The sequence below is a fragment of the Rhinolophus sinicus genome, linkage group LG03 (assembly GCF_036562045.2).
Source record: "Rhinolophus sinicus isolate RSC01 linkage group LG03, ASM3656204v1, whole genome shotgun sequence".
In the NCBI taxonomy this organism is placed as follows: domain Eukaryota; kingdom Metazoa; phylum Chordata; class Mammalia; order Chiroptera; family Rhinolophidae; genus Rhinolophus; species Rhinolophus sinicus.
In genome coordinates, this window is record NC_133753.1 from 100,635,529 (window position 1) to 100,650,455 (window position 14,927).

General features: G+C 45.5%; 1 protein-coding gene across 3 annotated transcripts in view; it reads left to right on the plus strand.

Moving 5' to 3' along the window:
- The window catches only part of COL26A1 (collagen type XXVI alpha 1 chain), a 196,173-nt gene that overhangs the window by 69,881 nt on the left and 111,365 nt on the right, over window positions 1-14,927 (plus strand). For 2 of the 3 annotated variants that reach the window (XM_074328373.1, XM_074328372.1), the window contains exon 3: window positions 12,453-12,556. In XM_074328373.1, coding sequence (XP_074184474.1) covers window positions 12,453-12,556 — 104 coding nt within the window. The remainder of the gene's footprint in view (window positions 1-12,452; window positions 12,557-14,927) is intronic. The other variant, XM_019752812.2, reaches the window with a different exon arrangement.

Consider the following 14,927-nt stretch of genomic DNA (forward strand, 5'->3'; position numbering starts at 1 on the left):
CTCATTCCCCTCCACCAGACGGTCCCCTGCCAGCTGACCTTCCCCCTCTGGTTGATTTGCCTGCTGCCTGAAAGGCCATATGAAGTCTTGGATTTAGTAATTTCTCAAAACATGGCCTTCTTTCCTGCCCCTCCTCCTTAGTTGGCCCATGTGGATCCAGAAGATTCCAAGGCTGCCTGCCCCAGCAGTGGGAACTTGTCTGGGCTGAGGCCACCTCCTTCGACCTGGCCACCCAGTGGACTTGTGGCCCTGGGCCTGAGTGGAGGGGGGTGGGCGGGGGGAGGCCTTGGCAGAAGACACTATCCCCTGGGCTGTTGTATTTTCTACCTGGCATTTAGGGAAGACTACCTTGGATTCTGGGGAGGCCAGAGGCTGGAGACCCCCGCCTCCTGCCTCAGCACTGCAGTGGGGCAGGCCCTTCCCCTCCCACTGGCCCACCGCTATTAATCAACAGATTAATAATCTCCTGACTCCCTCTCTGGAACCCCCACGCCCGTTTCCTGTTGAGTCTCCCGTCTGTCTGGGTACCTCCCAGTCTGGTCCTCCTAGCGGTGGTCCCTGGTGAGGAAGTGGGGCAGAGGCCTACGCCTTGAAAGGCCCAGGGAGGGAGGGGGCGCCTGCCCCCCCAGGCAAAGTCTCTGGGCTGGCAGAGTTGTTCCCTGTCCTGGAACCCACCGAATCACCTCATGATGCTTTGGGGACATTACCTTTGGAGGCCAGAGAGCCATGGCCTCCGCTTACAGACCTCCAGGGATGGGCACCTCACACCTCGTGGGATCCCCTTCTTCAAATGCCCTCTCATGTGACTCTGTGAAACCTGGGCCACCTTTGGGGACACACAGGACACATCTGCACACTTTCTAGGACAGTTATTGAGCAGCCGTAGGACCTCAGCTGGGCCCCTTGGAGGACCTCATGACCTCGTGGAGGGTCCCAGGAGCCTGCAGAGGGCAACACTGTCCTCCAACTGATCAGGGTTGAGGGGTCAGCTTCTGTGGGTTGTTGAGCAGATGAGAACATGCTGGCCCCATGAAGAGGCCTGTTTCCGGCAAACCTCTGCCACTTTATAACTTGGAGTCTGAGCCTCACTCCCCTGCTGCACAGTGCGGCCATTCACCCTGCCCCGCCCTTGTCTGACCAGCAGCCGCCAGACTCACTTCCCTGATTCCCTTCTCTCCCTTCCCATCTGGCAGCTGCAGGTGGGGTCTTTCTTCAAAGCTGGTCTCATCAAGACACTTCTATGTGCCACAGTCCCTGGGTGGCTTCACGATGGCCGGGAGGGGTGTCACCACAGTAGGTCCACAAGGCTGTCTGTTGAGGGGTGGAAAAACCACATCAAATCTTATGTTTATTATTTAATCTACAAAATAAGAGCAAAATTAAGCTCACTGATTTTTCATATATGCAGAGATAGTAAATAATACATGTGCGAGTATATATACATGTATAACTTAATATGCATGTATTGTGAACTTCAAAGTAGTTTACTGATCCAGAGCATGTTCTGGAAAGCCTGGAGAGTACTGGCCAGTGCAGTGTCCACAGCCCCAGTCCACACTCTGCTTGCATTCGAGGCTTTCACGGCCTAGCTCTCGTCTGTGGCCTGGCTGCCTATCAAAGCACTCTGCTCCCCAAATGCACCAAATTTCATCCCAAATGACCTTCTGGCTCTTCTGGTGCTGGCTGCATTCTCACCCCGAGCTCCTTCCAAGGTGGGAGGCTTTTTCTGGCTCCTCCTGGTAGAAGTGGCCAAGCCCTGCCCCCACGCCTGTCACCATCCGTTTCCATGGGTGTCCCCCAGCCAGACACCCTGAGCTCCTCCAGGGAGCTACTATGTCTTGGTCAGCAGTGCACTTCCCAGCGTGGGACTCCGTCTGGCACGCACTACTCATTGATTGTTTCACTCATTCCACCCATCTTTATTGAGTGCATATGTTGTGCCCCACCCTGAGCTAGGCCTGGGGTGCAGCCAGCAGCTTAGTGGAGGAGACAGATGTCAGGCAAATGATTGCCTGATGGGTGTATAATTATAAGGGTGATAAGTGCTTGGAAGAGAAATCACAGTACTATGACAGTGTAAATCGAGGGGACCCAGCCGACAGTGGGGTGGGTGGAACTGAGAGTAGGCTGGTCAAGGAGGGCCTCTCAGAGGAGGTGGGCCTTCTGGAGAGCCCCGGGGAGCCCTGGGAGTTAGTGGGAGTCTCGGGCAGAGGGAACAGCAGATGACAAGCCCTGAGATGGGAAGGAGCTCTGCTAAAAGCTCTGTCTGGGGGAAGGACAAGTGGGGAGGCAGCCAAGGCGGGTAGTGGCCGGATCTTAGATGTCCATGTGGTGTACTAAGGATTTGGGTTTTGTCCTAAGATTGAAGAGAAGCTAGGCGGGGCATGAAGGAAATTTGTGCTTTGAAAACAGCACTGGCGCTTCTGTGTGCAGTCTGAAATACTGAAGGTGGGTGTGAAAGCTGGGGGGCCACTTATGGGCCGTTGCTGCTGTCTGGGAAGGAGGCTCTGAAGGCTGGACAGAGATGAAAGGAAGCCTGTAGACCCTGGGATTACTGCTGTTTGTCTTCTTGTGGGGGTGGTCGGGGTGCTGTTCTGACCTGAAAGGGATCGTTCCCTGGGGTGAGGGGTGGAAGTGGGGCAGGAGGCTTCTCTGCCCCTTGGAAACAGCCTTACCTCTTATCTCACATAGGCCCTCAGGACTCTGTGTGTGTACACTTTTGTTTGTTTCTTCTTGACAAATAAAAATTGTGTATATTTAAGGTATACAACATGCTGTTTTGATACAGTGTATACACACTATGAAATGATTACCACAATAAGCGAATTAGCATATCCATCACCTCCATCGTTACCATTTTTTTCTGTGTGGTGAGAACACTTGGGATCTACTCTCTTAGCAGATTTCAAGTATATGATACATTGTTATTAACTACAGTGGCCACGCTGTGCATTAGTTTTCCAGAACTTACTCATTTTATAGCTGAAAAGTAGTACCATTCGGTCAATACACCCTGCATTCCCCCACCTCCTAGCCTCTGGTAACCACCTTTCTACTCTTTGTTACTCTGAGCTTTATCTTTCTTTTTTTAGTTCCATGTATGAGATCAGGAGACATTTGTGTTTCTGTGTTTGGCTCATTTCACTTAGTATACTGTCCACTAGTTTTATCCATGTTGTCTCAAATGACAAGATTTCCTTCTTTTTATGGCTGAATAATATTCCATCGTGTATATGTGTATATAGATCACATTTTCTTTCTTTATGAAATTTTAAAATTAAATGTATTGGGATCACATTTTCTTTACCCTTTCCTCTGTTATTGGACACTTACGTTATCTTGACCATTATGAATAATATTGCAAGGACCATGGGATGCAGATACTGATTTGGTTTCCTTTGAATATATACCCAGAAGAGGGATTGCTGTATCATACAACAATTCTATTTTTCATTTTTTAAGGAACCTTCTGTACTATTTTCCATAGTAGCTGCACCAGTTTACATTTCCACCAACAGTAATCTTCTTTACTCAGTCCACTAATGCAAATGCTAATCTCTTCTGGAAACATCCTCACAGACACACCCAGCAATAATGTTTTACCAGATTTCTGGGTATCCCTTAGCCCAGTCAAGTTGACACATAAAACTAACCATAATAATAGCTAACATTTATTAGCCTTTGTATCTCCTTCCTGGAATTTGTGTTAAACATTTCATGTAAATCTGTATTAGTCCACTTGGGCTGCTGTAACAAAACGTGATAGACAAGGTAGCTGAAGCAATAGACATTTATTTTTCATAGTTCTTGAGTCTGGGACTTCCAAGATCAAGGTGCTGGCAGATTTGGTTCCTGGTGAAGTCCCTCTTTCTGGCATACGGACAGCTGCTTTCTGTGTCCTTACGTGGAGGAAACAGAGAGAGAACTCTGATCTCTCTTCTTTTTGTTATAAGGACATCAATCCCACCACAGGGTCCCCACCCTTATGACCTCATCTAAACCCAATACCTCCCAAAGGCCCCACCTCTAAATACCAACATTTTGAGGGTTAGGGTTTCAACATATGAATTGGTGGGGTGACAGACATAAACATGCAGTCTATAATAGCATCATCTGTTTTTTATTTAACATTTACATTTTATTCCTTTTTTATTCCATGTATCAATTTTTTTTATTTTTTATTTATTGGGGTGACAATTGTTAGTAAAATTATATAGATTTCAGGTGTACAATTCTGTATTACATCATCTATAAATCCCATTGTGTGTTCACCACCCAGAGTCAGTTCTCCTTCCATCACCGTATATTTGATCCCCCTTACCCTCATCTCCCACCCCCCACCCCCCTTACCCTCTGGTAACCACTAAACTATTGTCTGTGTCTATGAGTTTTTGTTTCTCATTTATTTGTCTTGTTCTTTTGTTGTTTTTGGTTTATATACCACATATCAGTGAAATCATATGGTTCTCTGCATTTTATTCCTTTTTGAGTGATTTAAAAGGCATAAAATTCAAACTCCAAAAAGAAGAAACAAGTATACAGTGAAAACTAAGGACCCCACCCACACTGGAGGTGATCCCTGTTATCAGTTTCTTATGTTTTTTTCAAGAGATAAAGAATTCCAACTATGTCCCCAGTGAATATATACGTAAAAATTCAAAATGAAATAACAGAAAATAGAATTCAATGAGGCATAAAAAGGTTAATCTATCATGACCAAGGGGACTTATCCCAGGAATGCTAGGTTGGTTTAACATTTGAATGTTAATTAATACAATTCATCAAAATAACAGAATAAAGGAGAAAAACTATATGATCATCTCAATAGATGTAGAGAAATCATTTCATAAAATTCAGTGCCCGTTCATGATTAACAAAAAAAATCTCGCAGCAAACAAGGTATAGAAGGGACTGTCCTCAATCTAATAAATAGTGTCTACAATAAAACCTACAACTAACTTCATACTTAATTGATGAGATATTGTACACATTCCCCCTTAGTATGGGAACAAGAAAAGGACCACCATTATCACTGCTATTCAACATTATACTATAGGCAATAACACAAGGAGAAGAAATAAAAGGCATACAGCTCAGAAACAAAGATATAAAGAACTCTTTATCCACAGATGACATTATTGTGTACATAGAAAAATCAAAGGAATAGGCAGATATAGGACTTGAACTAATAAATGAACTTATCAAGGTCACTGAATACAAGTGTTCCCCACTCCTCTCAATTCATATGTTGAAATCTTAACCCCCAAGGTGATTAGGTCATGAGGGGGTTAGTGTTCTTATAAAAGAGGCGCCAGAGAGCTCCCTCGCCCCTTCCCACATGTGAGGACACAGCAGGAAGATGGTTGCCTACGAACCAGGAAGTGGGTCCTCACTAAATACAGAATCTGCCAGTGCCTTGATCTTGGGCTTCCCAGCTTCCAGAACTATGAAAAATTAATTTCTGTTACCGTTTCCCCGACAATAAGACCTAATCGGACACTCAGCTCTAATGAGTCTTTTGGAGCCAAAATTAATATAAGACACGGTATTATATTATGTTATACTATATTATATTATATTATATTATATTATATTATATTATATTATATTATATTATATTATATTATATTATATTATATTATATTATATTATATTATATTATATTATTATGTCATATAGGACCCAGCCTTATATTATAGTAAAATAAGACTGGGTCTTATATTAATTTTTGCTCCAAAAGATGCATTAGAGCTGATGGTCCTGCTAGGTTCTATTTTCGGGAAAACACGGTATCTATGAGCCACCCAGTCTATGGTATTCTGTTGTAGCAGCCTGGACGGACAAAGACACAGGTTAATACACAAATAAATGAATAACTATTTACTAGCAGAAGCAAGTGGAAAGTGAAATGTAAAAAACCTTCAGGTACAGGAAAAAATATAAAACTAAACCATTAATACTGTTATGGGGTGAATGTTTGTATCCCCCAAATTCATATGTTGAAGCCCTAACCCCCAATGTGACTGTATTTGAAGATGGGGTCCCTAAGGAAATAATTAAGTTTAAATGAAGTTACAAAGGTGGGGGGCCCCGATCCAACAGGATTAGTGTCTTTATAAGAAGAGACACCAGAGTGCATATTCTCTCTCTCTCTCTGTCTCCCTACACACACACACACACACACACACACACACACACACACACACGGCCATATGAGGACACAGTGAGAAAGGGTCTGTCTGCTAGTCAGGAAGAGAGTCCTCACCAGAAACTGAATTGGCTGGAATCTTGATCTTGAACTTCCCAGCCTTCAGAACTGTGAGAAAATAAATTTCTGTTGTTTAAGCCATCCAGTTTATGATATTTTGTAATGGCAGTCTGAGCAGATGAAGACAAATATTTAGGAGTAAATTTAACAAAAGACATGCACCCAGCTGAGAAAGATGAAAGATCTAAGTAAATGGAAAGTTCTGCCATATTCATGGATAGGAAGACTCAATATTATTATTGACATTTTCTCGCCAAAATTAGACTTTCTGTAAAATATTCATATCTTTCGATCTATTTGATATTTTTCTATGAAACTTTCAGTGTTTTAGTTTAAAAAGAGGTGCAAAATATGTGTTATTCTCGTCTCCCGCGCTTTGGTATAAAAAGCGATATGATGAGTTTACTCGTTTCCCACAAAAAATGTGTTATTAAGATGTCAGTTCTCTAGAAATTGATCTATAGATTTTATGTCATCTTTATCAAAATCATAGTGGTTTTTTTTTTATTTTTTGCAGAAATTGATAAGTCAATTTAAAAATCTGTGGGAATGTAAAGGACCGGGAAACCTAAGACAATCTTGAAGGAGAATAAAGTTGGAAGATTTACATTACCACCAGATTTTAAAACTTACCATAAAATTACGTTTATTAAGACAGTGTGGTTTTGGTGCAAGGATAGAAAAATAGATCAATGGCACAGAACAGAGTCCAGAAACAGATCCACATTTAAACAATCATTTGGTTGTCAACAAGGCGCTAAAATACTTCAGTGGGGGAAAAGAAGGTCTTTTTTCTTGATGTTCTTGACGCTGGAGCAAGTGGATAGCCAAATGAAAAACAATGAACCTTGACTCCTACCCAATAAATAATAAAATTTAAAACATTTGTAAATTGAACTTCATCAAAATTAAAAACTGATTATCATAAATACACCTTTAAGAAAATGAAAAGGCAAGCCACAGATTGGGAGGAAACATTTGCAATACATATATGTGACAAAGGCCTCCTATAAAGATATATATTGGGGCGGACGGGTAGCTCAGTTGGTTAGAGCGCGAGCTCTGGGCAACGGGGCTGCTGGTGCGATTCCCACATGGGCCAGTGAGCTGCGCCCTCCACAACTAGAATGAAGTCTATAAGCTGCCATTCAGCAACCAGGTGCTCAGATGTCTCAGTTGGTTGGAGTACCGGCTCTCAACCACAAGGTTGCCGGTTCGACTCCCGCAAGAGATGGTGGGCTCTGTTTTGCCCCCCTTCCCACCAGCAACTAAGATTGAACATGGCACCTTGAGCTGAGCTGCCGCTGAGCTACTGGATGGCTCAGTTGGTTGGAACACATCCTCTCAACCACAAGGTTGCCGGTTCGATTCCCGCAAGGGATGGTGGGCTGCACCACCTACAACTAACAACGGCAACTGGACGTGGAGCTGAACTGCGCCCTCCACAACTAAGACTGGAAGGACAACAACTTGTCTTGATGGAAGTACACACTGTTCCTCAATAAAGTCCTGTTCCCCTTCCCCAATAAAATCTTTACAAAAAAAAGTAAAATCCCATAAAATATATGACGTATGATTATACCAATTAAAATCCAAATCCCATAGTAAAAAAAAAAAAGAATATATATGTCTTACAAATCAATAAGGAAAAGACACAAAACCCAATGTGAAAGTGGGCAAAAGTCTTGAACAGCCACTTCACAAAAAAGATATTCAAATGACAAACACAAAAAGAGGTTACTTTATTTAGTCAACAGGAATTGCAAATTAAAATCATAACGAGACTACTGCATACACGCTGGAATGACTGACAGTATCAAACCTTGGAAAGGTTATAGAACAACTGGAACTCATACACTGCTGCTAGGTGTGTGAATGGGTTCGTCCAAACAGGTCATGGAAACCTGTTTGTAGCATCTACTCAAGTTAACATGTATCCATCGTGTGTCCCATCAATTCTATACTGAGGTACACATACTCTAGAGAGATGGAAACATCTGTTTACAAAGACTTATATGAGCACCCTCATAGCATCTTTTTTCCATCATAGCCCAAGACTGGAAACAACCCAAATGTCCATCAACAGGAGAATGGTATATTTATATGATGGAATATTATGTAGCAATAAAAAGGAACAAAACAGTTCTATACTTACCATGGATGAACCTCACAGACCTAATGCATGAGTGAAAGAAGGCAAACACAAATGATTGCATGCTGTAAGAGTCCATTTGTATGAAATTTTAGAACAGGCAAAACTAATCTCTGGTGAGAGAAGTCAGAAAAGTGGTTATGTGTAGGGGCTGGGTAATCAGTATGGAGGGGGCACAAGGAGACTTGAGGGATGGGAGTGTTGGTGTCCCCATAGGTATAAGTTCATTGAGCTAAACATCAGATTTACCTATTTTACTGTATGTAAATTATATTTTAATCACAGAAGAAAACAATTTCATCATAATGTGAGGAGTGAACTCAGTGCTATTCCCTTCATAGAACTTGTCACCGTATGTGGTCACATTCATGTGTGACATATGACTCGTAGTGCCACAAGCTCTGACGGAGTGTGCCTGCCTTCTTCATTCTTGTATCCCAAGCGCCTGGCACACAGCAGGCTCTTGGTATGTATCTGCTGAGTGCACGGAGGAGTGTCGGGTTAAAACCAAGCTCTGTATCATGTGTCGTGGGAGGGCTGGGAAGGGAGCCTGTGAACTCTGGCCAGGGGGCGGGGGTGCTTCACAGAGGAGGAGGGGACATTTGAATCCCACCCTCAAAGCTCTTGGGGATTTTTCTCAGGCAGAGTGAAGGAGAAGGGCAGGTAGGCGCACATGCCCAGGGACAGGAAGAACAGCTTGTGTGCTGGAAGTAGAATAGCCTTGGCTGGTGTGGCAAGGTAGGTAAGGTCTTATTTACTGGCCTTGAAAGTTTGGAAGGTTTTGAGAGAGGACAGTCATAAAAACTGGGTCTGCATTTTGGAAAGACCACTGGGTTTGCGGACTGGACCCTAGCGGAAGGGCTGAGTTCTTCATGGACGCAGGAGGTTAACCTCTTCAGCTTCTTGCCCAGACTGGGGGACAAGGCACCAACACTGAGCCTGCCATTGGCCTTCAGGTGAGACGAGGGGGCAGACACGGTGAGCCCTAGCCCTCTGGGCTGATGAAGCAGTGCCACCTACTGGTGTGCCCTGCTCTAGGACTTCGCAGGCCATCTGGTTCCTTCTGGTCCCAGACTGGGACAGGCCGGCCCGTGGCCTTAGAATGAGGGGCAGAAAAACTTTCTCTGGAGGACGAGCTCTCCCTCTGGTTCAGGGGCTCAAGGTTGGTACCTTGTGCAGCTGTAGGGAGGAAAAGTGTTCCCCCGTACTGAATGGACACAAACGAATATTACTAGGCTCTGCCAGTTCTGCCTGCATTTGGACCTCGTTTCCACCACCTTCTAGCAGTATGATCTTCAGAAAGTTACTTAACCTCTTTGTGCCTCAGTTTTCTCATCTATAAATTAGGAATAGGAATAGTGTCCCCCTGTTACAATTGTTATGAGTCAACAAATATAAAACACTCAGAACAGTGCCTGGTACGTGGTGAACATTCAATCAAAACTCTTATGTCCACCCGTATTACTATTATCTTTAATCACCATCATCATTCAAGGCACGGACCGGAGAATGCCTGGCGCATTTGGAGAACTCACGGGCTGGAGGCCGAGGGGTGGCCTGTGGCACAGGGGGCTGTGTGAGCTGGAGAAGGGCCTGCACAGGTGGCTCAGACTCTCCTAATCACCGCGGGGATATTGAAGGGTGCAGCCCGAGACGCACGAGCTCAGATCTACGTTTTGTAAACCTAGCACCTGTGTATCTCTTTCTGCTTCCAGTGCCTTGCACACATGCCCTTCCAGCGAGCCTCAGGCTCCACATCCTGGTCTCCACCATGCAGACCAGGCAACAGGCTCAGGGAGGTTAAGAAATGTGTGCAAATCCAGTGGTGAACTAAGGACAGAGCCCAAAGCCCAGGGCTTGAGCCCTGCCGCCTAGGGCTCCATCTACCCCATGGTGCTGAGGTTATGGGGGGACCCGTTCACGGCATCACATTCGCTTGGCAGGACATGAGCAGCAAGCTACTTGACCCTTTTGTGCCCTGCATGTCAGCCCTGCGTGTATTCTGAAGCTTTTCAGGTTCTCTCAGCTGGAGCAACAATCTTAATCCAGGAATGAATTTTAGAATCGATATCTTTTTTTTTGGTTTTTGTTTTTGTTGTTTTTTTCCAGTTTTATTGAGAAATAATTGGTGTGTGTCACTGTATAAGTTTAAGATGTACAGCATGATGGTTTGATTTATATACATCGTGAAATGATGACCACAATAAAAATGGAATTTTTAAACTAAATTAAAGCTTCTCCCTTCTCCCAGGTGGGCCCGTTTCAGGCCAGGAGACCGGCATCAGAAAGGAGGTGTGAGGGTTGAGCCTGTGAATGAGAACATGTGAGTGTTGAGTGTGTGAGTATGTGTGTGAAAGCACGTGAGTATGTGTATGCATGTGACTGGATGTGTGAGTGTGTGAATGAATCTGTGTTATGAGTGTGAAAGTGTGTGTTGTTTGTTATGCAGTTCAGTGTGTTTGTACTCCTTGGACGCAGGCTCACCAACCCACCTACATCCCACCAGGCCACCTGCTGTGAGGAGTGGTGATTACAACGCTCTGCCACACCCAACCCCCAGGGCCTACACCAGCTGCTTCCTGTGCGGGGATTTGAGAGTCCAAAGGCCTGGATTTGCTCTCCAGGACTCAGCTGTGGGCACCTCTGTAGGCAGACTTCTGGCCCCTGGCTTGAAGGTTCCTTCCCCTGGCTGCGCACTGCCACACACCTCTTAGATATCCAGAGGGAAGCTGATTTGCTGGAATGTGTACGAAACATGAGTGAGAGGATTTTTTTTTTTTTTAAGAGAAATTAGTGTCACAGGATTGTTCAGATTCAGTGCAGTATTTCTGAAATTCAGGACGTGGTGTGTGTTTTCCCATAAAACAGTGCGTCTCAAAACAGCGTGCCTGCTGCTACCAGTTAATTAATATTTTTTTCCATTTACCGATTAAGTTGCTTGGTGTCAGCAGATTCAGATTTTGTGAAGTCACGTAGTTTTGCGTTCGAGAAGAAGTTGTGCCAACTTGATTAAGCAGCAAAATTATGATGAGGCATGTTAATAAGAAGCAAATAATAAGGCTGAATCTGCCCTCTTTGTGAAATTGGGTCATACATGTTATATTCACTGTTCTTGGAGTTTCACAAAATTCCAAAATAAATTTGATACAAAATAAGCATCAAACTTATTTGTAAGAAAAAATTCAAAACTGTAGGACTATGAAATCTGACCACGGAATCCATAGCAGTTTGCAGAACATTTTATTGCCGTAAGGGTCCCAACTGCTGGATTGTAAGTTGTCATTGAAGTCTCTCTCATCCATTAGGCTGTGATTTTCTTGAGGGTGGGGACAGTTTTATCAGTCTATGACCACAGTACGGCATGTAGTTGGTGCTTAATAAGTGTTCATTGGATGAATCAACAAGAAGAAATAAAAATTGGGGAAAAGATTGGAATTCAGTCACTTGTGGGTAGTTGGAAGTTGTGCAGGTTATTTTTCTTTTCCATATTCATTATTGGGCTGTCATGACAAAGCATCATAGACTGTGGGCTTCAACAACAGACATTTATTTTCTCAGGCAGCTGTCTTCTGCTGTGTCCCCACATGGCCTTTCCTCAGTGTGTGAAAGTGACTCTCTTTTTTTCCTTTTCTTATAAAGCCACCAGTCCTATTGGATTAGGGTCCCACCCTTATAACCTCACTTCACCTTAAATATCTCCTAAAGGCCCTATGTCCAAATACAGTCACCTTGGGGGCTTATGGCTTCAACATATGAATTCCAGGGGACACACTTCAGACCATAGCAGTCAGTGCGCAGGATGTTTCCTCATCACAGGTGTTCACCCTTGGAGACTTTCAGGAAGACAGAGCTGGAAGGAACTCGAGAACACACTTGGCATAGAGAGGGGTGGTCACTTGCCCAGGGCCACACAGCCAGTGGCACAGAGCTGGGGCGGCTCCCAGGGGCCTGGGCTGGGCCAGCTCTGCAGGGGTGGGGTCTGGGGGTGGGCAGTTGGGTGCTCACACTGTCCTGACGCTGACCTTGTGTTAGTTACAGGACTCTGATCAGACCCACATACAGAGTGTCCTACCGAACGGTGACGGCGCTGGAGTGGAGGTGCTGCCCTGGCTTTACCGGGAGCAACTGTGATGAGGGTGAGTCCACTGGGGCACAGAGGGCAGGGGACGGGACACTGGCCGGGCTGGGCGTCAGAGTCCTGGGGGCTTCTTCCCCTGCCCTCCTCCTGTGAACATGTCTTTGTTCCTCCACATTTCTTCCTTCCTTTTCCCAAGCACCTGAAGCAAGTGCTCTGGACTGGCCAAACTGGGGGGAGTCTGCCACCCTGCCTGTGGCACTGAGGTGGGATCCTTGTGTGCACAGTTTGGGTAGGCGATGGAGGAGACCCATGTGCCTGGCCTGGGGGAAAGGATTTGACTTACAGCCTATTGCTTCCTCTCTGGCTTTGACTTACCCAGAAATTGGGGCAGGCAGAGCAGGAAGTTTGGGCTCTGAGCAAATGCAGGTGGGGATCCACCAGCCTTGGAGCCACGTCTGTTGTAGAATGAGGCAGATAAACCTGGTGGGTGGCAGCAGAAGGAAGGCCTCTCCCGGCTGCCCCTGCCCTTCTGCCCGGCTGGTGCCCAGTGGGAGGACAGGAGAACGGGGCCTGGAGCCGAGCCGTCCTTCCAATGCCTGGGCTGGGCTCAGCTTGGCTCTGGGGCCTGATGGAGCCAGACAGCTGCACTCGGATGGAAGTCAGAGATGGCCAACAGCAAATCTCTGCCGTGCTCATAGCCTGGGAAAGCAGGGCCTGCCTAACGAACAGGTTTGCAGCCCACCTTGTTCGCAGTATACCTGGCCAGTCCGAAGCCTCAGGGGTCAGTTTTGTTGGAAACAGTAGTTCTCATCAACCTTGACTTTCTAACAGAATTAGTCCCTCTCATCTTTTTCATTACCTAACTTACAGATTGTGTCATATATATATGCTTTTATAATATAAGCAAGGTGATAATAAAGTTATGATAAGTTATAAGTTAGACATGTGCTTTTACTATATACTGCCTAATAACATAACAACAGAACTAGCAGTAATAGTGATGATGGTGGTGCTTCCAGGGGCCTGTGGCCCAAAGCTGAGCTGAAGGAAGGGGTTGGGATATAAAAGGGTCCTGATTTGCGAGCTGCCTGATCCTGGAAGTGGAGGGTGGGTAGCCTTCGGAGCACAGGACTGCCCTGGGCCTTTCCTTGGGGAGGAGCAAGGGGGAGCTCAAGGGTGAGGGGTGAGGGGAGGCTGGGCTCCTCCAGGTGGAGGCGTGGGTGGCAGGACCCTGTACTTTATGTGTTGAATGAACACAACTCACACCAGTTCCCTCGCTGAGGTATGAAGTCCTCAGAGCACCTGTCAGTGCATGGCTGTGGGGAGAGATATCTCGTCCCTCTAACAGAACAGAGCAGCCCTGTTCTCTAGATTCTGCAAGAGGCTGGAGAGGCAAGGGTTTCGAGAGAGGTGATTGATTTACCCTTAAGTAACTCACTGGGCGATTTTCAACCATCACTGAAATGAGCTCCGTTGGGCTCCGCCCAGTGGAGTAATGGTTTACCATCATGGCCTTGCATTAGGAAGGCTTCCAGGACCTTCTCTCAGCTCCCAGAGCCTCCAGGCTCCCCCTGGCCACCTGCCCCCCACAATTGCCTGAGGTGACTATAATCGTGTGTCTGCCTCTTGCCACCCTGCAGGACTGTCTGGTTCTTCTAAGGGTTACTGGTCCCGGCCTAAAGGGGCCCCTTCCTCTGTCTCCTGGAAACCGCTGCAGCACTAGAGCATATATGTTTTTCATCTCTCTTCATAATCTCTTTATTAGAGAAATGAATGAACTACTAAATGAAGTATAAGTCTCAAAATGTTTAAGTCATAATTCTCACACAAGTCAATAGTGAGCATGTGTTTTATTGAACTCCTTTGATGAGGGAACCAACAGAATGGCAAAGCTGATTCAAAAGAGGATTACAGATACTGATATATATGCTGATTGGGGTGCCCCAAGACCACCTTCAGGTCTGATAATTCACTAGAAGGGCTCACAGAACTCATGAATATGTTTACGGTTTCTTACAGTGAAAGGAGACAGATTAAAATCAGCCCAGGAAAGAGATGCAGGGGGCAGAGTCCACGAGGGGTCCACACTCAGAGTGTTCAGATGTCCCCCGCCCTCCCCCCAGCGTTAACCTCTCCCAGCAATGACTTCTGACAACGTGCTTGGGGTATTGCCAACCTGGGAAGTTCCCTGAGCCAGAATTGTCAGTGGCCCTCAGTCACGTATATGAGGTCAGACAATGAAGTCCGTGAACTCATCCTAGACAAAGTGCTACCTACCTCATTGTTGAATATCTCTATGGTCACATTCAAAGTACTCCCCTTGGGAAGCTATGCACTGACCTTAGCATCTAGTCCACCCTTCAAAGCAATTTTGGAACTCTTTTTCTGGAATAGCCATCAGAGCTGTTGTTGTATTACCCTTGATGTCT